The 24406-nt window shown below is 40.8% G+C and overlaps 1 protein-coding gene across 1 annotated transcript in view; it reads right to left on the bottom strand.

The window, feature by feature from the left end:
* LOC119651217 overlaps positions 1–24406 on the bottom strand; it is a 32288-nt gene that overhangs the window by 6930 nt on the left and 952 nt on the right. The window contains exon 3 of the mRNA XM_038054671.1: positions 10587–10709. Within this exon, the coding sequence (XP_037910599.1) occupies positions 10587–10709 (123 nt within the window). The remainder of the gene's footprint in view (positions 1–10586; positions 10710–24406) is intronic.

Genomic DNA, 24406 nt, shown 5'->3' with positions numbered 1-24406 from the left:
GCGCCCCTTAGCATTTGATTCTCTGCTACCCCACTCTAGGGCCCAAGCATTGAAATCACCAGCAATCACGTTTGGACTTCGTCCCCTTGCGTCGAGAACAAGATTATCAAGCATTTGCTCGAATTCAGGCAGTGTCAAACTTGGTGGGGTGTAGCAACTGTATACATATACACCACTTATTTTCGCCCACACAAAGCCACTGGCTGCCTGACTTGCAGTACATTGTATGGCTTGTCGACCACAAGCCCATATCGCCGCTCCACCAGTCGAATCTGTGACCCATACGCCACCGTGGGGGTTTCGGTACGGTTCACTTATGATGGCAACCTCCATCTTAGATTCGAACGTGGTCTCCTCAAGTAAATCCTGAGCGACCCGGCAATGATTGAGGTTTATTTGAATAAACCTCATTTTCTCATTGCAGTGAGCGCCTTCCTAAATTCCGGACATTTGGCACTTCCGGCAATGTGCCGGTTATCCTGTCCCTCTTTGGCTACGCACAATAGGCATTTGGGGTCCCTATTGCACTCTCTGGCAATATGGCCTTTCTCCCCACACCTTCTGCATCGATCGGACCGATCAATGTTGCTGGTGCATGCCTTCGCGAAGTGCCCAAACATGAGGCATTTAAAGCACCTCTTTAGTGAAGTTTGCTCCCCTTAAACGGCAAACAACCCATCCAATCCGAACCCTTCCGGCAGCTAACAACATCTGCGCTGCCTCCGCTGGCACTCGTATGGTGGCCGTTTGAGTGCCACCATAGGCTTTCCGTAGACCGACAACAGACTCCTCTGTAAGTTCTTTCAACTTGAATTGCTCTTTCAGAGCAGTACAAATTTCTTCCTTCGATGTTACTTCATCGAGATCCTTACATTGTATATAGATCTCATGTTTTTGGGCACGCACTGCGGCATTCTTCCCAAGTGAGTTTTTCACTTGAGTGCGAAAGTCATCAGTTTTGCCACCGCTGGATCTTTTCAGCTCGAACATGAGATCCCCTTTCTGGGTTCTTCGGATTCTGTTCACATTTCCGCTCAGATCTTTTAGGTCGGGATCAGCTTTGACCTTTTTGAGAATCTCCGCGTGGGACAGATTGCCCTTACTGGAGATAACAATCGCATTTGGACGATTATTTCGTTGGGATTCGATGGTAGTACGGTTAGGCGTCACTTGGGTCGCTTGTGATACTGTTGGCACAGCGGGGTTCGGCGTGTTGTTATTAATCTTCTCCTCCATCTGTGATCTATTATAGAGGACTCTAATGGCCCTCACCATATTCTTTATGGCTTGGTGCACGTTGTGCTTGTCCTTGATAAACTCGGACAGCTCAACTATCTTTGCCCCAAGCTGGGTGAAGGGTAATTCCTCCGGATCAGGACTCCGCTCCTTATAAGCCCCGACAGGGTTACTCCTTTTATACGCTATTTCACTTTTGCCAGTTATTGATCTTGCCTGTACTTTTTCCTTCATCGCCTTTAGCATTGGTGGAGATCTCAAAGTTGATGAGCTTCTTTTGAATGGATCCTTATCTTGTTCCTGGAGCACCTCTTGCTGTCGCGCATCTTGAATATATGCTGTGGGTGTTGTTACAGTTTTTGTCGTCCAACGATCCATCTTCAGTTCATCCTTGGTTGTTCTTGCTACTGGTGTTCTCGGTAAGGTCGTACTTCGCTTGAACACTTCCTTCTCCAGATCCAAATCACTTGTAACATTATATGCCAAGGTGGCCAAGTTGTCCACCACCGAGGCACTGCGGTCGAGGGATATCGACGACCGGGAGCCCGCTTGCTCACTCCCAAAAGCCGCCGGTACTGGGGTTCCGAGCCCCTGCACCGTAAGTTTACTCCTTCTCTCGTCTTCCATGGTGGTTTTATGTTCTGGGTATCCTTCCCATAGCCATTTTGGTCCACGCACCAGAGATGAGCAAACACTAGCCCATACACAGTCAGAAAAGAAAAGTGCATGAACACATATTTACACATCAATAGGTATGCCCCTACCCGCCACCTGGGGTCGCGCCTGATGGGAGATCTGGCAACTCCTCACAGGTCCGTCTGTCCGTCTGTCCGTCTGTCCCTCTGTCCGTCTGTCCGTCTATCCATCTGTCCGTCTGTCCGTCTGGCCGTCTGGCTGTCTGTCCGTCTGTCCGTCTGTCCGTCTGTCCGTCTGTCCGTCTGTTCGTCTGTCCGTCTATCTGCCTGTCTGTCTGTCCGTTTATCTGCCTGTTCGTCTGTCCGGCTGTCATACGCGATTTATTGGGAAGGGGCTGGACCGATTGTCACGAAAATTATTGAGATCGTGTGGTCTGTTGTTCCCTTTGCATGCAGCAAGTGACCCCGTTTTGTGTTAAGTTTCAGGAGGGGCTCCCCATACGTGTGAATGGAGGGTGCAAATTTTTTTTCAACATTCTCCATATGGGGTATCAAATGAAAGGGTTTGATTAGTACTTTTCGAAACTCTCATATTTGATATCAGGTGGAAGGTAGGGGAGTGAGGGCTCAAAATATGACCCCCGAAAAGTGTAATAAGCCTCGTTCTCAGAACCTATCCAACCGAAGAATCAGAAAAAAAATCACAGTGGTGTATGTGAACGAAATATAGGCCTCAAAATACATCCCGTTCCGTTATCTGCATAAATAAAGTTAATAATAGTATATTGCCATATTTTCGAAATTTAGCCAGAAACCCCCTTTATGCTCACACTAGGACTACACGTACTTTTATTAAGGATAATATAAAGCATAACTTTGGAAAGTTTCAAGTAAATCGAACTATTATTATCAAAGTTATAGAAGATGAAACTTTTACATTTTGTGTGAAATTCGTATATTCTAAAACGTGTATGACGTCATCATAACATATCAATTTGTCAATACCACTACAAAGTGAGCTTTTATGAATGAGGGTTCGCAGATAAACATTTCGTTTTAGTTTTTAATCATTTCATCATGTCAGCTACTCCGGGCAGACATATGTATGTATTTATATGTATATGTAAATGAAGCTTTGGGGTGGTGCCTAATTTACATAGATATATTTGTATATTGAACAACCCGTATTCAATATACATACTTTATATGTACATATGTATACTTTTATGGACGAAGTAAATCGAAAATAGATGTACGATTAATTTATATACATGCATGTAGAATACAGTATTCGGTAATAGGCAATGTTTGTTTGTTTAGGGTGAGCATAATATCTACGTCTGTGACCTGTACGTATATCTTGTGGTTTGAAAAAGTATAAAGGAATATTTGGAATATGGTTTTCAGCCATATACGAATGGAAAAATGTGCGAAGAAAGTTTCTTACATATGATGAACACAAAACCTTTATATCCGAAGCGCCAGCTTCGGTATTCCGACTTGTTTGTTATTTGAGTTAGGTTTTTGATCGATGGTAGTGTGTGGATGGGGTTGTAACCCTCGAACTCCTACTACAAGGGCCGATCAAATACAATAAAAGGTACTCCTCAGAATCCCTAAGACTGAGTTCCTGAGAGAGTGGATTTTCCTGTACAACTGGTCTACCAACGGGGATATATATTCCATTGTTTTGTTCCATTGCATATGGGGGGGTGCAATTTATACCTTTTGCCAGGTATAGATGTACGCACCATATATTGAGAAGTACATATGTCGTTGGAATCAAATATATGCCATGCTCATTGCGTGCTACAAATCCGTTCCTCCTCCCCTGCTGTCTACGACCTTGGGATACATAATAAAATCTGAAATATTCCATTAGCCGGGGAGTATAATAGCCCACTGTGGGTTGAGTGCTCAGGGTCTATGCCCAAGCGCCACCTCATATAGTAGCAACAGGGCCTGTAAATACATACGCTCATACATACTTCTTAAGAACAAAATGAGCAGAACGAGTCTGTTAAGGTCGCAGTTTAAACTAAGATATTAATGATTAATATATTATGTATTATTAAGTGCATTGTCTTGTCAGATTGTCCCTGGAGGACACGAATGAAATACTGCGCTTGTAGCAAGGCCGCGAACACTACAATACGCTCAATCCTGTCAATAAACTACATACAAATTTAAAATTCACCCCGGAGATGGAGAAATAAGGATAATTAGGGGAGACAGAGGACATCCGGAACATGGATCTGCAGGTAATCGACGGATACCTAACGAGACATTCCGATCACTTTAGACCCCGCTCAGAGGCGCAAGGTCACCTGTCTCAACCACATGATCCTCCAGATACTAATCATATGTGATGAAAGAGGCAAAACATATTTTGGAAGTCCGCAGAAAACGAATATACCTAACAGCCCATTAGACGTTTAAATAACAAACGGAATAATTCTCTTTATAGGCAAGCGCTCACCAAACTTACACAAGATCAAGAGTCCAAAAGGAGAATGGTTTGACAATTTTATGAAATCTCCCTCTCTTTGAACGGAAAGCTGGGCAATCATGGATTGGCGTCGTCTACAGAAGCAGGGACAGCCAGCTCAAAACACTTCTGGGATCAACCAAAACACAATCGACCAGCCAGTCAAATATTGAATATTCAAAATGTCCATTGAACAGGCTAGGAAGAGGAAATTCGTCTTCAAGGGTACTCGGAGCAGGTAGAGTTTGTGGAAAGAATGGGATCGACAGTCTTCAGATCGAAGGCGAACCAAACCATTACCAAGGAGGACATAAGTTTAGTGAAGCACAAGAAAATTAGTTATAGCCGAACACAGGAAGACGCACTTTTCAACAGGGACCAAAGCTGCTATTCAAATTGACGAAGAAATATACTCGAGGAGATTACTGTCCCCTTCCATCGACGAGACAAGTAATCAGGGGGATGGAGTTAATGACAATTTATTCAGCTACTTGGGACGTTAAGTCAGAAACATGCGTAAGATGACTTCTTTCCTCTTTCGAACTGCAGAACTAAGAAAGGCGACAAGCAGTCTGCCGAAATTCGGTCATTTACAAATAATACTTTTTTAAGGTTTTATGTAAAGCAAAACCTTATTAAAATTGATTCAATGTCTGTCTGTCTGTCTGTCTGTCACACGCACTTTTCTCCAAAATGGTTGAACCGATCCGAACGAAATTTGGTATATAGATGGGAGCTATATGTTCCATTCCGGTATCTGCTCAAATAAATTTACTAATAGTATATTATCAACTTTTAGAAATTGACTAAAAAGCTCCCCTTAAATTCATCTCAGATGTACTAAATTTTGCACCGACATAGAGGACAGTCTCGTGCTTACACATGCCAAGTTCCATGAAAATCCAACTATTAGTGTCAAAGTTATAGAAGTTCAAACTTATCAATTTTCTATCAATAATTAACAGCATCCTAAGCCATACAAATAAGATGCTGACGTCATAATTAACGAGAATAATTGAAATTGGAGTGAAATATTAAAATTCTATTCAAGAAGAATCTAGTTCTCCCTAGCCCTTTTTAAGGTTTTGTGTAAAACAAAACCTTATTAGAATCGAGGCGGTGTCTGTCCGCCTGTCTGTCAGTCAGTCTGGCTGTCTCTCACACCCGATTTATTCGGAAAAGGCTAGACCGATTGTCATGAAAATTGGTGTGACTCTGTAATCTGGTGTTCCCTTTACAAGCAGTAAGTGGCGCCCTTTTGTGTTAAGTTTAAGGGGGGCTCCCCATACATGTGAATGGAGGGTGCAATTTTTTTTTCACCGAATGTAGCCATGTGGGGTATCAAATGAAAGGTTTGAATTATAACTTTCCGAAACTGGTTCAATATCTGAAATCGAGTGAAACATAGGGGAGTTGGTGTTCAAAATATGACCCCTAAAAAGTGTAACCTTTCCAGTCGAAAAATCTGAAAAAAATCACAGTGGTGCATCTCTACGAAATCTAGGCTGCAAAATATGTCCGGTTCCGATATTTGCATAAATAAAGTTAATAATAGTATATTTCCACATTTTAGAAATTTACCCGGCACCCCCCTTATGTTCATCTCTGAAGTAAAAAATTTGGCATGCGTGTAATGAAGAACATAGTGCACAATTTGGTAACAAAGTTACCATTTTTCGTGAATTTCGTGCATTCTACAACCTGCATGACGTCATCATCACATATCAATTCGTCAATACCACAACGAAATGAGTTCTTATGAATGGGGTCTGAAATAATTATTTTGTTTTAATTTTTTAGTCATTTGTATATGAATATCAATTAATCCAACCAGATATGTGTGTATGTAGGTATATAGTTTACGCGTGCCAATGAACTTTGCGGGTAGTGCCTAATTCAGATAGATAGATTTGTACATTTAACCAGCCGTATTTAATATGCGTACTATATGTGTACGTAAGTATGCTTTTGTGCACAAAGTAAATCGGAAATATGGGTACGATCCATTTATATAAGCGCATATATTAGTACAGTATCCGGAAATAGGCAGTTTGTTTGTTTAGGGTGAGCGTAATATGTGTGGCTGTAATATGTACGTATGTCTCGTAGCTTGGAAAAATATAAAGGAATATCTTGGATTTGTAGCTATTTACGGATAGAAAAATGTGCGTTGGAGTTTCTTACATAAGATGAACACAAAACCTTTATACCCGAAGCTCGAGCTTCCGGTTTTCCAACTTGTAAAACAACTAAAATAGCTTCGAATTTTTATTTGAATTATCGCTCAATTATAATACATTAATAGAGCAACATACGTTAGGGCAAAATGTGATGTTCCACATGGAGGTAAAATTTCAGAAGAATTTGAAATGCAAAGCGAAGTCTAACAAGATTAAATTTTGGTACAGATTTTTTGTTGTTATATAATATATGACGGTCCCTCAGGTCGCTGTATCAGGGGAAAATGGGAGGCTTCAATGAAGTATGGCATGTTTTCCTAAGTCCTTCTACTACATTGATAATTGCTTGCTCTTTCACTGAATCATAATCCTTAACCAAGTAGCTTTGGAATTGGTGAAGGAGGCAAAAACAATCGGACTGAAGATAAACATCAACAAAACCAAGGTTCGTACTCTCACTAGTCATCGCAATCTGCCAGATTTGGTAGGGTTGTTTCAGATGATGTTAACTTCGAATTTAAGGTCACTTGACACATAAATAGCACTTCCCCCACGTTCGTTGTTAGTTGCCGATACCTCAACGCCACAAAGAATTTGGGGATGTTAGGCGCCAAAGTTCTCTCTACCCGTTATATGGGAGTAACACATAAGAAACGCTGACAACTGCGTTACATGCTATGCTATGCAATCGATTCCGCTATTTCAGAGCAGTCGAGGCTAACTGGTGGAAGCTGAAGCACATTTCGACGAGCTGGCTTGCAATGGTGGCACTTGGCTGCGCTGTGACCCATTTAGTGGATAATAACAAGCATATACATCTACACTACGCAGCTCATGACTCCTCGGATTTCAAAATTGGATGCCACGGTCAATGGAACGATACGATTGCAAAAAATACACCCAGAAAGTCAAGGCCCAAAATGGGCTGTATAGCCGCAACGGCGACAACATATGCATACCCGTTTTACTCACTACAAATAATTTCAAAGTCAAGCGTGCATATTTATATCCTTACGAATACTATTTATCAAATCATTCCCTTCACAGAAACTGGCGGGCTGTGGCCATTTTCCCATAATTCCCAGGCGAAACGTGAATTGGTACCCACGATGGAGCATAAAACCTGGGAAATACCTGCTGAACCAACACAGCTCACTACCAAACTATATCTCCACCTCCACGTGGTGACCGCTGGGAGCTCTTTCTTAACGAAAAGCTGCAGACGGAGAAGGATGAAGGCGAGTCTCCCGGCCCTAAAAACGGGACAAATTGTACCAACTGGCCCTCCAGGTTGGGGGTTGGGTCGAGCTGACAATCCTACACGCAAAGCACTTTGTTACGAAGCCACAAGAGGAGCCTCGGAATGGACGGATTACACAACGACGAACCCGACAACGACAACGGAATAACGATTTGCTCATTTTCTCATGGGACGTGCGCTCCCTGTACAGAGATAACTGATGAGCAGCTAGCCGATATCCTGTCCCAATCTAGGGCTGATGTAACAGCGTTACAGGAGATGTGTTGGACAGGGACCGGTTTCCTGGAGAAGAGCCGCTACACCATATATTATAGTGACCATCCGGTAAACCATGTGCTCGGAGTAGGTTCCCCAGTCAGCCAAAAAATGAAACCTGCTGTTATCGGCTTTGAAAACATAAGCGAACGCGGCAAGTTTAGAAATATTAGCCTCATTAACGTTCATGGCCCTACAGAGGAGACTGCAGAGTCGGAAAAGGATACCTTCTACGAGGCAGTAGAACGAACCCTCGAAACCTGTCCCAGATATGATATCAAAATCATATTTGGGGATTTTAACAGCCAAGTAGGGAAGGAGCTCATATTCAGGCCATACGTTGGCTCCCATAGCTTCCACGAAAATACAAATGATAACGGACTGCGGATTATTCAATTAGCAGTGTCACACGAAATGGTTGTAGGAAGTACCTGGTTTGCGCGGAAAGCGGTCCACAAACATACGTGGGCCTCTCCAGACGGAATCACTTTCAACTACATTGACCATGTGTTGATCGAACGCCGCCACCTCTCAGCCTTGATGAATGTCAGAACATATAAGGGGGCCAAAATAGACTCGGATCACTATCTCGTTGGCTTGGTGCTTCGAGCTCGAATAACACCACCACCTACAATCCCCTCTGACAATCAGGTGAGAGTTAACACTAAAGCCACAACACACTCCTCCGCGACACCTATAAGAGCGAAATGGATGCCGCAATAACCGCAGTCAACAGAGGACCTGGAGATGAAGCATCAACAAATGATCTTCCCAACCACCTCAAGAACGTTGTCATCGATATGGTCACAAACATACATGGCCTCAGGAGTCGGAACAGCTGGTTTGACGATGAATGTAAGCTAGCAACGGAACGCAAGAATGCTGCATACCGAGTAATGTTGCATTCTCAAAGAACGCGGGCATGCGCGGAGACTTATCACGAACTTCGTCGAGCGGAGAAGCGACTTCACAGACGGAAAAAGGAAGCCTGAGAGAACCAACAAGTCTCTGAACTCGAAAAGTACAGAGAGCAACCGCACCAGGCGCGGAAGTTTTACCAACAAGTCAGCAGGATGAAACCTTATACACCTCGATGCTCATCCTGCCGAGACAAAGAGGAAAATCTGATTTTCGACAGAATGGGCATATTGGAGCGATAGGTTGAATACTTTGATGAGCTACTGAACAACCAGAACATCGGCGAGTTGGAGGCTCCGCCAACTGAAAACGACGGACAAATACTGCCACCGCCACCTCTCTGCGGCAAGCGATGGAAAAACTGTTGGAATATGGACAACAATTGCACCATCTATTCCTCGACTTTAAAGCCGCCTATGATAGCATAACCAGGGTAAAACTGTACACGACCATGAGAGAATTCGGTATCCCGACGAAATTAATAAGACTGACTAGGCTGACCATGACCAATGTGCGAGGCCAGATAAAAGCAGCAGAATCATTCTCAAGACCATTCGACATCAACAACGGTCTACGAGAAGGGGATGCACTATCATGCGTCCTCTTTAACCTGGCTTTCGAGAAAGTGATCCGTGATGCTGAGGTAAATGCGAGGGGTACGATCCTCTTTAAGTCCACCCAACTACTCGCTTATGCTGACGATATCGACATCTTGGGAAGAACCACCCGATACGTACAAACTGCCTTCATTCAGATCGAATAGGCGGTAATCGGCGCGAGATCTTGGGCTGAACATCAATGAGGGCAAGACTAAATATATGGTGGCTTCGTCAGCACCGAAAACCAACAACATCAAACCACACTGGTCAAACAGGAAGAATAAGGATAGGAGAATACAACTTTGAGACCGTTGATAATTTCTCCTATCTAGGGTCGAAACTCACAACCGATAACAGCTACGATGATGAAATCCGCGCACGGTTGTTATCAGACAACAGAGCCTATTTCAGCTTGAAAAACTATACCGCTCGAAACGTCTCACCATAGGGTCAAAGCTCTTACTGTACAAGACTATGATCTTGCCAGTCTTCATGTATTCCTCAGAGACTTGAGTTCTTAGCAAGAAAAATTGCGAACTGTTGGTCGCGTTCGAGAGAAGAATCCTCCGAAGAATTTTTGGCCCCCTACATGAGGATGGACAATTCCGTAGCCTACACAATGACGAAATCTATGAGCGATACCATGACCGTCCGGTTGTGGATAAAATCCGGCTCAACAGGTTGTGGTGGGGATGGGATGATCCCATCTGGAAAGTCTATAAGGGCAATATCTATGGTAGAAAAAGAAGACGAGGCAGACCCTGCCTAAGATGGAGCGATGGCGTAGGCCAGGACGCCAGACAGTTTTTAGGGATATCGAATTGGTGGACCTCGGCGCAAAACCGGGATGTCTGGAGTTCCTTATTAAGGCAGGCCTAGACTGGATACCGGTTGTTGCGCCGTTGATGATGATGATGATAATTCCTAACTAGAGCTGTTTATTTGGTGCATTAAATTGAATTGTTTCGAGAATTTGCTCATATACCTGAATTAATATATAGTTAATTTACTTACCTTGACATGTCCATTTATCTCTTGAGAAGATTGGGAACTCGTGCTTGCACGCACAGATTAGTTGTCCTTTACAATATGCACGTGGGATGCAGTGACTGTCATACATACACTTGGAACCAATTCCTGTCAATGAATTCGAAGAATTGAGAGTATTAAATTAAAAATGTAATGTGCAATTTGCTAAAACATATAAGTTTCGAATATTATCAAAGTAGTTCCATATTCGTGCATAGAAGCAGAAGAAATGCCGCAATGACTTTTACGGTAACTCAGCCGCCACAACTGTGAATGAGTATCTGACTCAAATCAGGGTAATAATCTCGGGCGAACGCAATGCTGACCACATTGCTTACTACAGTGTACTGTAGTGTACCGTTAAGGTCTTGAATGGAGTGCTCTAACACACTTCGAGGCCCTGATCCAATTTGGATTATTGCACCAACGATTATTATTATTATTTGTAACCAAAGCTTTTCCACAATCCTAACGAAGAAATCAATTCTAAATCAAATACATATGTGTGTCTACACAGGACTTCATGCTCCACCAACTAAAGCCCTTTTTACTCAGAGGAAGGACATTTATAAAAAAACATTTCTTAAAATGACCCAACTTAAACAGGAAACGCTTCGCTAGCTAAGCAAACCATCGGAAAATTATTTTCAGATGTCCTCGGAGTTCTGTTACATTGAGTGAGTGACCCTGCCTATATATCCATCCCAGTTGTAAAATCCTTGATTGATATAAACGATATAAATATCTGCAGAGAGGACAATCATTCTTAACCTGATACCATTATTCACATTTTAATACTTTTATCGAGCCCCGGTGAAAAAGGATATTGTGAAAAAAGCATCCGAGCGTAATGCGAATTTCATGAAATCGATATTCGTTGATAGTGGGATTCCAGTTAAAGGACTCTCCAAAATACTATACACAAGGAAAAGTGCTAAAGTCAAATGTTTTATACATATTGTCCACGATTAGTGGCGGCTGATTTGTCAAGGATGCCATGACGGAGTTGAAATTCAATTCAGATTCAACTCCAATGAAATTAAAAATGTTTTATAATTAAATGAGCAGCACATTGTTTAACCATATCAGTATGTCGCACTTGTATATTTTGGCAATCACTAATAAATTATTCTGATTTCTGTTCTAGGTATTCCCATTTTATTTTTGGATCTGATTTTCAAGAGAACTTTCAAAGTCACTAGAGTGCCAGTGAAAGTGCAAAGGTTGTTTGGCACGAATGCTTTTAGAAAAAATTCTTTTCCTTTTCGGATAGCGGGCTTGCTGAATGGGTTCCAAAACGGGGCATTGAAAGATGCATACTTGACTCGACATGAAAAAGTTATCATAAAGTAACTATTTTCGTTATTGCCATTTTGCTAACTTTTTTGGACGGAAAATAACGTGCTAACGTGCTAATTATTCCAATTTATGGTTCATTTATTGGAAAAAACATGCCGAAAGTAATTTTCTTAGTTTATTGTTGAATATTGTGTTGTTAGAAAACAATTGCCCGGGAAGCTGAAATCCGTTATCATTACAAAAGGCTCAGGTCAGAGAGAAGTTACTAAAGAAGTCAGCATCTTCCAGTCCGATTCTGTAAAACAAACCCCGTTGCAAGAAAGAAAGGTGGTGGACATCCGAAAAAATCAACTGAGACCCAGGATCGCTTTTTTTGGTCGAGGGAATCCTTCATGGATACCAATTTAGAATCGAGGACGCGCATGCCGCACTTTTACCGATTAAAACCTTCCATATTTTCTCCATACTCTTCCCGCGGAATCGCCGTTCTAGTATTGCCTCGCGGGGGTGTTCAGTTTATTAACTGTTCACGAAATAGCTGTTTTTGCTTTATGTGGTGCGTTTAAGCTTCTTTTAGCCGTTGGTGCAACCGTTTCACCGTTTCAACTACAGCATTCTACGCGGTACCCGATTTCACCATATAACTAACCCGATTTTCCACCTTTAACGGGAGCTCCAGCTTATTCGCGAGGTTTCTCCTTGGGCGTTCGAATCTTGGGCAGACGAGAAAAACGTTTTCTGCATCTTCTGCTGAACTTTCACATGTTCACATCCAAACAGAACCTATAGATTTACTTTCTACCATGCAGCCAATGACCTCATTCGCTCAGTTTGCTTGCTAAGGCTCGCTTCCTGCTTCTTTGGCTGAAACATTCACTGGAATCATCCCCGCAATTACGCACGCTGCCTCATACGATATTTTCCGGTAGGCGGAGCATGTGCGGAGACCACTTAACTAATATGCAGTTGGTGCGATTTTCTACAATCTATATCGCAGATGCCCACACTCGTGCTGCTTTTAAAAGAGCAGAGCTGACGACTCGTGATAAAAGTAATCGTCGACTGTGTTCCGGGCCGCCTCTATTTGGAAGCGTCCTTGCTAATGTCGAGCTGATAGTGGCTGCTTTTTGCCCAGCATGATTTAAATGGGGTTTAAAACTAAGCTACGCCTGTCTGTTTCTCTATCCTATTTGTTCGGAAACCGGTGAACCGATTGTCACGAAATTCGGTGAAAACGTTTGGCCTGTGCATTCCTTTACATATAGCAAGTGGCGCTATTTTATGTTGAGTCTAAGAGGGAGCTCCTCATACATGCGAAAGAAGGTGCAACTTTTTTGTCGCAGAATATGGTCGTGAGGGGTGTCAAATAGAAAGGCTTAATTACTACTCTTCAAAATTGGTCCCATATTTGATATCGGGTCGAGGGGTCAAAATATGACCCCAAGAAGTATCTCCTTCTCAGAACCTATCCAACCGATAAATCTGAAAAAAAAATGACAGTTGAGCATCTAAACGAAATCTAGGTCGTAAAATACGTCCCCTTTCGGAAATGTGCACAAATAGAGTTAATAATTGTATAGTATATTTTAGAAGTTTAGCCGGAAATCCCCCTTAAGTTCATGCTAAAACTACAAAATTTGGAACAAGCTTAAGGGATAACATAAGGTATCCAACTATTATTAACAGAGCTTTAGAAGGTGAAACTCTTACATTTTAATCGAATTTCGAGCCTTCTCAAACGTGTATGACATCATCATCGCAAACCAATTAGTCAATACCAATAGTTTTTTAATCATTTATATGTCAATATATCAATTTATATACGTGCATGTATAAGTATGTATAGTACTCGGTAATAGGCAATGTTTGTCTTTCTTGTAGTTTGTAAAAAGGAATATTTTGGGTGTTTAGCTACGAATGGAAGAGTTGGAAATTTCGTACACTTTTACTCATTGACGGTGTATAGGTCAGTTACCTTTATGAAGTTACGTTCCCTGGGTCTTTTGTCAATGATTTCCCAAAGATGACAAGTCAGCGGTTTATGCAGGCCATTAAAGGGCCTTCACGTGGTTGTCAGCCCGCTAACTCTTCGCCATTTGGGCTGAATGTTTCGGATTATTGTCATGTATAAATATCCAATCGTTGGCGAATTTTCCACGAGGTAGCATAGATCGCGATGATAATTTACAATATTTGGCTTTGATCATTACACCTATAACCTTAAACATTGGGTTAACTGTATCGCGGAAAAGGAACATCCCCATCATAGATCCACCTCCATGTTTGACCGGCGGCACTTGGTGTCTGACGTCCTAACGTTTTCCAAAACGTTGAAAAGAGCCTGAATTTTGATTAGCCAAACCATGCAATCCATTTAACATGCTCGTTCGTGAATCACAATCTTGAGTAATAGTTTTTTTCTGATGGTAATGGATTTCGAGTGGGTCGGAAAGTAATCGGTTGCTTGCCTAGACATACGACGACATAATGTAACATCATAACAAAAATTGCATTGTCCACCGCAAAATAATGCCCAACCTTCATGAGTTGTCGTCCTAATCTGAGACATGATGATACCATTTGAAGAGGATCTTTTCACACAATGCGGACATGCAGAAGATCCTGGGTCTCGGTTGATTTTCTCGGATTGCACTGTCTGTCCGTCCGTCTGTCTGTCGAATCGATTCTAATAAGGTTTTGTTTTACACAAAATTGGCCATAAGGTAGTATACATCGTGTATTGGTACTCACAATACTAAACCGACAACAAGAACTTTGCAAGCGAATCTTATCTCCAAATCTGTGTAGTGATTGCCGAAAAATCAGTTTTAATGAAAAACTGACGATCGGAAAAGACGAAGGAAGATTCGGACAAGGATAATTAATACGGTTCAGTAGGAAGAACACTCAAAGCCTGGCCCAAGCAGGATATTAAAATTTCACTTAGAGATTTTACCAGTCAGGTACAGCGAAGCTCAGATTCAGGCGGTACGTCGGCTGCTACAGCTTGCATAAAACTACCAACGACGACCGACTGATTCAACAAGCAATGTCACAGGAAGTGATTGCTGGAAGTACCTTGTGAGCAGTTTGCTTCAAAAGGATCCACAACCAAACATGGATCTGTTCAGATATCTTAGAGCGTTGCTGTATGTAGCTAATACAAACTCGGATTACTATATCGCGGTATGGATGTCCGACCTCGAATAACAACATCCCTTCGTATTCCCCCTAAAAGTCAGGTGCAAGTAACCGTAAACTGCTGCTACCAGATGTCCTGGAGATGAGGTATCAACAAACAATCCCAACAGCAGCATGAAGAACATTATCGTTGGTACGGCAACAAGCATATTTGGCCCAAGTAGCAAAAAAGTCGGATTGACTGATTCTATGATGATTGTTGTGCCTGCCATCCAAGCAGGCCAGTCGAGTAAGGGGACCTTAGACACTCGTTAAATGCGAATGTACCATTGTTTACACTTTTATTAAGTCGGTAACATTAGCGAAAGTTAAGAAATCATTCTCTTTTCAAGGTTTTGTGTTAGACAAAACCTTATTATTGAGGTTTTGTGTAAAACAAAACCTTATTAAAATCGGTTTATTGTCTGTCTGTCAGTGTAGGTTCTTATGTAGAACATGATCCTACCAATTTTGGTGGAAATCGTACTATTATTAACAAAGTTATAATAGGTCAAAGTAGCCCCTATGCATATATATATATATTGCGTGGTAGCTATTAATGGGACACTGAAATATTTTTATAAAATAAATACACAAAACCTTTCATACCTGAAGCATGCAGCTTCCGGTTTGTGTAAAACGCCTCATATTTTGAATATGGAATATATTCGGAAAGATACATATTTTTAAATAGTATTTTTGAAATCAAGTGTTTCTGTAGGCTTTTAAAGAAATCTCCAAAGCTCTCTGTACTTTTTGCATATTTTAGTTGCTCTATGTACACTATAGGTGCTAGGCGGAGCTACCGTAACAGAATGATATTCGACGGATTGGTTTTGAATGCAAGAATAATAATAGAATAAGCAGTATTTATGGAAAACTATGCTCGATATTGAATGTAGATGAGACAAGGGAAGCATTGGAATTGCCTCAAGTTTAAAAAACAATTGGACGAAGTCGGTAAAAATCGCAGGAAATTTCATCTAGGCTACATTTCTCGGCTCCTAAGGTAGCCAGGCTTAGTGGAAGGCTTAATTCAGTTGAATGTCAAGTGGATATTTTCACATAATATATGCATATATTACGTGCTAGGTTCTAATGGGACAAATGCACACTCAAATCTCTTCATAAAAGAAATACACAAAACCTTTCATACCTGAAGCGTCTAACTTCCCGTTCCCCGACTTGTTTAATACTTAACCACAAAAATATCTCAAATTTGCATCTCAACGCCTTTCACGGCCAGAGTTGAACGGATGGTGTTATCCGCTTGCTCCAAAATGCGCAAAGGGTACGTCAACGACTAGCCGACCGTGTACTCCGATCATAGTGAATGGGCATCATAGGTTAGTAAAACATCGATCTACTGCTTCAAATATTTCAGTCTTTACCAACTTCGTTACTAAACGCCTTAATTCGCGACAGCTACTACACGCGATTTCTCCACAGCCTTTGATACCGCTGACCACAATATTTTCCTGCCGAAACTCCCTCTTTTCAATCATCCCATGGGTGTCCTCCTACCTATCAAACAGTATCTCCAGAGTTTCTTTCCGTGGTTACTCATCCCTCTCTTTCTCCCCTTCCTCTGGTGTTCCCCAATGCTCTATACTTGGCCCCTACCACTCCTATTTTTTTATTTGCGACCTCCCCTCCATCTTCATTTGCACATCTGAATTAAATTATTTGCCACTTTCGTTTCCAATGGACTGTCCTATTTTGCAGTCTAACCTAGATACTCGGGTCCGTTGGTACTCGGTTAATAAGCTGGCATTAGATGCCAGCAAATGCGTCTGGATATGCAATTCGCTTAAGAGGAAACCCACATTGAAAAGTTTTTTCAAGTATTATTTTGAGATTTTTTTAGTGGGAAGAGTTAATTGGAATGGAATGAAATTTGGATAACATATTAGCCATATTTTTGACAACTTTTGAGAATTTTTTTTGAATAATTTAAGCCAAAAATAACAAAGTGACCCTGGCGTTGGTCCGCTGAAAAACTAGAGCGAGAGTTCTCCAACTGCGCGACTCCAATTTTTATCTGAAACCAAAAAGGTTTTATTTTTACATTTAAAATTTATTTTCTAAGAATGCAGGTGAAAATTGTCAAAATTAAGAACTTTGCGGGTGTTCAAAAAAATTTTTCAATTTTCATAATGTTGTATCATATTCTTCTTAATTTTTTCAAGAATCATACTTCAAAATTTCATACTGGTCGATACATTACCTTTTGAGTTAGAATTCTCGCAAATGTGAAAAACGTCATTTTGAAAAATTGCGTTTCGGATATGGAGAGATTCTTATTCTTAATTACAAACAAAATATACTTTCATGGTGGACAACCCCCTATTACCTGACTGGTGACCTAGTGACCTAGGTGTAATCTGCGTTTCGATCCTTACTTCGTTGACATCATCAATCGCATTTCCATCCACACCGAAGAGGAGCTTCTCATTTAGAGCCAAACAAGTTGCTCAACTCTTTAGAGAATAAATGGACCCCAAGATAGGATATGACCTAATTTCAGGAAAAATGTTGGAGGAACTATTTCCCCAAGGCTTCAGAAGTTATAATCATTTCTAAATGTGAGAAGAACCAAATGTAGGTTGTATAATACAGGCCTATAAGTCTGCTACCCATTCACTGATAGGTGTTCGAAAAATTTAGTACTTTCAAAAATATCACGACATCTAGTGGAAAACAAAGTAAATCCTCAAAATCAAGTTTTAGCTTTCGAGAGAAGCATGGTACTATCGAGTTTTGCTCAGCGGCCTTTTTAAATGTGGGGGAAGCCTTCGACAAAATGTGGCACCAAGATTTGATTTTTAAAATAAAAAAGTGGTTTCCAGTACAGTTTCATGGAATTTTGACTTCACGACTCGTGAATACAGTATCCAAGTTGGAGTCCTTGAGGGCAGTGTCCTTGGATTGACACTTATCTGATACCTCAACGTTTGCAGATGATACTGCCTATCTAATATCCACACTAATCCCCAGGATGCATAAAAAAAAAATTACAAATCCACCTAATACCAAAGGAAAAGTGGTTTACAAAATGTGCTGTCATGTTACTTTCACCCTGAACCCGCAAAACAACGCTAAAGTCTCAATCAATGGAGCAACGATCCCTCAGCAAAATGATGTAAAGTGTCTCGGTTTGCACTTGGATAAACAGCTAACTTGAAGAAAACATATTGAGACGAAAGGAATGCAAGTGAAGCTGATAACAAAAAACATGTATTCATTCATCTTTATTGACGGATCCAAAACTGAACAAAGTGTGAGCTTCTCGGTCACCACTACGACAGCAGTAATCTACATAGAAATTTTACCTAGCAACAGCTCTATGTTTACCCCCGAACTACATGCTCTAAGTAATGCCATTAGTTATGCACCCTCTACAGCTGGTAAATTCCTGGTCTATACAGACAGTAAATCATGTATCGACGCTATAGAGAATATCAACAACAGACTCGACAGTAGCAAACATTAGACGAAAAACGAAGGAAAATAAAAATTATGTGGGGACCAGGTCATGCCAATATTCCCGGGAGCTTCCTAGCTGACGCAGTCAGGAATGTATTCACTCCAGATGCAACCCAAAGTTCAGTTTCTGGTCAATCATGACGCTTAGATATTTTCTCGCCAATTACGAGTCTTATAAATGTTTGCTTTCTCGCATCCTAATAAGAACTACTTTAGTTTTAATCTCCACTTGCTCGAAAGCAATGTTTCAAAGCCGACATTTGATTTCCCGAATTTCTTTGTTTATGAGGATTTCGATCTTCTTGATATCTAATGCCACTGACTGGAATGACATCTTCAAACCCAATACCCATCCCCTCTTTGGTCAGCTGTAACATCATAATTCCCATTTATATTATTATCCACGAGGGAGAACCGAGGACGGAGCCTTCTGGAACCCCAATGTTTTCCGATACGGTTTAGGCTCATCATCCAAATCGTAATGCAAGAGACTATCTACATCGAAGGATTTTTATAAAGATACGAACCAAGTGTTTGGGACTAAAATTTAACGCAGAACTAAAAGCTTCAGAAGTAAGTAAGGACTTGTTAGCCCTGATGAAGGGAACAAGTGGTTCCCGGAATATCGGTTTTTGTAAGAATAAATATCCGAAATCAGGAAATGAAATGGAATAAAAGTTTGAACAAACCAACTGTCTTGATGGTCACTAACCAGGTTTTATTTGGAATGCCGTCTAAGTCCGCAGTTTATTCCCGATAATCATCTTCGCGATCTCCAGAATTCCAAGCAAGACTTATTTAGCTTCGTTTGGCTTAGGCCAGAAATATTAAGTTGTTTTTCATGTGAATGCTGCCTACCTTAGCTCATTTGAATCCTCATCTGGGCTATTAATTGTGTTATCAATTGCTCGGTTTCGACAGGCCCATTGCCGTTATGAAGATTTCTAAATCGTAACGTGAAAGTAGGTTCTGCGATTCGTGGTAATGGTTCAGGTAAAGTAGTAGGAAACACATTTCCGCTAGACGATACCTGTTCACGAGACAAACAGATGAGAATTTTGGTAACAGGAATTTGACAGCAGTTTGAGTAATCTAACGAATGAAATCCGATATGTTACTTTGAGGCCTCGTAGATCTTCGGTTTTGCGATGATCTCATTCATGTCTTCGAATTCAATTACCTTTGAATCTTCATATATTTTTACCTTATCCATTTCACCAAATAATGATTAATCTTTCTATGAAAGTTGTTCGATATTCTCGTCCGGCCTAGGCTCTTACTATAAATCGCCTTTTTTGAACCGCTTGCGCAATTCGCAGTTTCGCCCAATAGGAAACTGTCAAGAAATGGTGGCCTTATTTTCCTGCAGGATTTTCGAGCTCGTGAGCGAACTTGTTGCAACCGATCGCGATCTCTTTTGAAACCTTCCTAATTTCTCCTCCTCTTTTGGTTTGCATTTTTCCTAATAGTCAAGTAGATTTTATTTACGAGCGTGAATATATCACAACATCTTGATATTCATGACCTTCAGATTCATATATTAAGGCTCTAGAGGCATTAAAGGACATACACTACATTAAAACCGAAATATATCTGCTTTTGATTCTAAATGAGATTCATGACTACTGCAAATGTTTCTTTTGCACAATCAGTTCGCAAGCGGTACTTCTTCTGAGAACAGTAATGAAGAATTGGATACAGAGCAATGGATATCCTCACAAACATTAGATAATAGTCCAATTCAATGTGGAATCTATCAAGGTGCCTGTCTATCCTCGTTGTGATTTGATTAAGCTCCCAACTGCTGCAGAAGAGGGCGGCATCAGAGATCAGTCTAAAAGAGAGGGGATCTCAGGTCGTTTAAAGGTGAAGATAACAGCGAGCAAACTGAGCACCGAACCTAACTAATAAGGTTAGACTGGTTATTCTACTTAAGTCATTTCCATAATGAATAGTAGATCGTGAAGAATGTAACTTCATTATCCGCAGATACAGAGGATCTACGAACAGATGCGAGACCTCCCGACTGTAGTTTGATATTGAAGAAGAGTTTCCATCATTTATAGAACCAATGGTTATCAATAAGATGACCCAGTTAAACATCCACCGTGCAGGAACTGTGTGCACAGTAATTGCAAACGGAATTTTCAAGAACGATATTGAAATAGTGCAGGTTTAAGGACCCTGGGTGTACCTCGGGCAGATCTGTAGCCTGCTAGGAAAAAGTATACCATCAATTTGGTATGTACATTTCTTTTAAAAAATCAAGAACTGCACCATTTTTAAATGCAAAATAAAATATGTATATAGCATATATCTGCCAGACTTCCTGAGTGAAGACCCTGTGGTTATACAAATGTCATATTGGAAATTCGCCAACATTCATTACTAGGCAAAATTTTATGAAGTACCCTTATGAATGGGCTAATTTTTCAAGGAAACCTCTACGTTGGACTACAAAATAATAAGATTTGACGGTGAGAATTCTAAAAAAATTGAATAGCAAAGAATCTCAAAAGAACAGATTTTGGTTTCTATTCGTAGGTAAAATATGGAACTGAAAACAATGATGGAAGACTCAACAGAGTTATCGATGATGCATGTCCCGTTTAGACAGTCAGTTAATAAAGTGTGCAGCCCAATGGAGGAAGAATCTAGCCAGGACGAAGGCAGAGGTTTGGAAACGATTTAACCAGGTAAAGCACCCCTGGGACTGAGGATCGTTATCGGAGAAGCAAAACCAATTAACCATAGAAAATGCTATGAAGAGATTGGATAGAGCCCCAAGGATTCAGTCTAACGACGTTAACTCCGTCATCTTGTTTCCTTAGCAGTTTCAGTAGAACGAAAATTATTTGCTGAGATCATCTACAAAGGTAGATAAAGTCTAGTTGGAGTTACTTCACTATGCTAAATCCTACCTAATCTTTTTGGATGATAGGTCCCGGAATAGGCCTACCAAGAAAACGCATTAAATGTTTAAAAAAAAATGTTACGCATTGAGCAAAACGTATCTGAGAAATGCTAGGGTTTTCATCTTAAACGACGCGGCAGGGCGGGTCTGGCTTCAATCTATGGATGAGTTGGATTTCTTGGTGACTGGACTTAAGTAAATTAGTCCTCGTCGAACAAATGCGTGTCTGCACGTTAAATATTAGTGTCCTCAGTGGAAAGACAAAGGAACTCGAAAGGGTCCTTGGGAAGATGGGTATTGATATTCACGCTCTACAATAAACTCGATAGTGTGGTCCCAAAAGCGGCGAAATAGAATGTGAACGCGCTAAAGTGGTTATAAACTTCTTTATTTCTGTAGTGCACGCACTCAATATGGTGTCGCATCGTCATCTCGAATGGTTTCTACGATGCCATTAAGGAATGCCAATGATAACTGACTGATGAAGCTAACTATTATACTTTCTGGTCGAAATATTCATTTCTTCACCGCATACCACCCGTTACCATGGGAGATGCCTTTTGGCAACTATTTAACAGAAAGACCAGTTACATTTTTATCAATGACTGTATTATCATTGCGGGGGATTTTAATGATCATGCGCTAAAAGAGGCACAGAAGAAAAGGAACTGGTACATGCAATGAATCAATGAATGGAACATTTAACTAATTTTGCGGACAGTGACTTGCATTTGTTAATATATGGTTTATCAAACGATTTATCCATTTTCCTATATTTGATAGTGGGAACAGGTAAACTGAAATCGATTATATGACTTTAGGGAAGCAGAGGTTCCAGTATATAATTCCTCATAGAAAGAACTCTTCTTCACCGTTAGCCGTTAGCAACTGTCCAACACCCGGTTCTGGTTGGCGAGCGCTAGGCTTTCTAGACTACAAAAAGAGAGTGCAACAAGAGGGAGGGGCCAACTCTCCAAAGTTCCACAATCTCACCTCACTAACGCTCGGAAGGCTTAGATCCCCAAATTGAAGCACATTCCAAAAGAACAGGTTGCTAGCCCAAAAATGGTATCCTTTTACGAAAAATAGAGGATACTTTAAGTGCAAGGGTATACCAGTGATTTTTGTGTTGTGAGATACACTCATCACTAATCCGAAGTATTGCAGTGGAAGAAATCTTAAGAGAGCTTAGAAGTATGTAGTAAAGGTCCAAACATTTCACATAAGCATTAATCTGCATAGGTAAATGCAGTACTGTCCAACTGGGACTAAAAATTATTAGTAACTGATGCATGTGCACGGGAGTGACCACCAATTCAGCGAAAACTACCATACTTCTAGAAAGCGCATGCTCGATCATTCAATAACCACTCTACTATATTTGGCATAACAGTTAAACAAAAACCGAGGTAAAATATTTGGAATCCTAATGTTTTATGAGTTCAGAGCAGAAAAGAAACACGCAACAGAAAAGCAAACAATTGCCTATAGGGCGGTAATTTCAGTGGATGTAAACAAATACGATGCAACAGTTAGTGAGTTACACAAACTCCTACCAAATGTGTGCAACAGAGGGTTACAAGAACGGCGTTGCTAGAGGTCCTTCTGACGTAAACTCCTCTCTATCTCTAGATACAGATGCAGACGGGGAGGATTATCTTCAAAATCCTTGTATCAGTATGGTAGGAAGCTGCCTCAATTGGAGGAAGGTGAACATTCTTTCTAAGCAGGGACCCGATTTATTGAACCCGAGTGATAGCAGGACAGACAAATTTCATTTCGTTAAAAATTTGAAGCACAACAAAGCAACATGGGACATTAGCGGTGGCATATCCATTACGCCAGCAGCTGATTGTTTCGTATACCGTCCGTTCCCTCGTAAAAAGACAATAGAAAATAGTCTGTACCACCGTACCAAATTGTACGCCGTTTATAGGGGTGCAGACTTTAATCCTCAAAAGAACTATACGAAACAGGAGCTTGCGATCTTTTTGGACTAAGGCACTCTGTTCCAGACCGATAAATTCTAAGCTAATATGGAAATTCCTTGATCAAACAGTGGAATGTGGGTAGTCTGGTTTTCTGGCTATATTGCGCTAGAAGGCAATGAAGCAATAGATGAGCTGGTCAGGAGGGGAGCAGAAATACCGCTCTATAAACCATTGTGTGGAATCGAGAAGATTTGAACCTTCACAACCTTCAGGAAAAAGGAGGGGGAAGGGGAATATTACTGAATATTACTGAGCGAATTTACCAGGGATGGAATAGTCCAAAGTGTTTATAGATTAATGTGACCCGAAGCTTAAGGATTATTTGGCATAGTGGGGATACTGACAAATGACTAAAACTATACTACCACAGCTAGGTATATGGACATTGTCTGTCGTGATATTATGCTTGAGGAAGCAGAGAAAGTGAAAGGGATTTATATAAATGTCTATAAAAGATCAAATAGCCAACAGTGCCCTCCCTCCCAGGATGAAAGTACCCCTACTTTACTAGGAAGGGAACGGAATGACGTCTTTTGCAATGCAGCCTTTTCCACGCCATTGAGCAAAACCGCATGTCATAAGCCTGGCGCATTTAGGATTTCCCGACTTTGAACACCATTTGCAGTAAATAAAAAGGGTAGACTTTTTGCATTAATTCACATCAATAAAGACCTAACCTAATGCCATAAATAAAAATTCTTCATAGTCATAGTCCTTTAAGGAACCTTAGCATTTGCAATTACAATATAAATATTGAGAAATTACCCGGAAGGAGAAATGGAGGGAACAATTTGCACACTGTGTATTATTGACAACCCAAATGTTAAGTGATGCACTACTAATGGAAGCATCTCCTAACTTCCGCCACATTCACGTATATCATTCTGAAATTTCTCTGGGCTAGTCAAATATGAGCCATTACTGGATTCAAAATT

Source organism: Hermetia illucens, chromosome 3, assembly GCF_905115235.1.
Source record: "Hermetia illucens chromosome 3, iHerIll2.2.curated.20191125, whole genome shotgun sequence".
Lineage (NCBI taxonomy): Eukaryota > Metazoa > Arthropoda > Insecta > Diptera > Stratiomyidae > Hermetia > Hermetia illucens.
The sequence above is the reverse complement of the archived record's forward strand: the minus strand, read 5'-3'. Positions and strand labels throughout refer to the sequence as shown.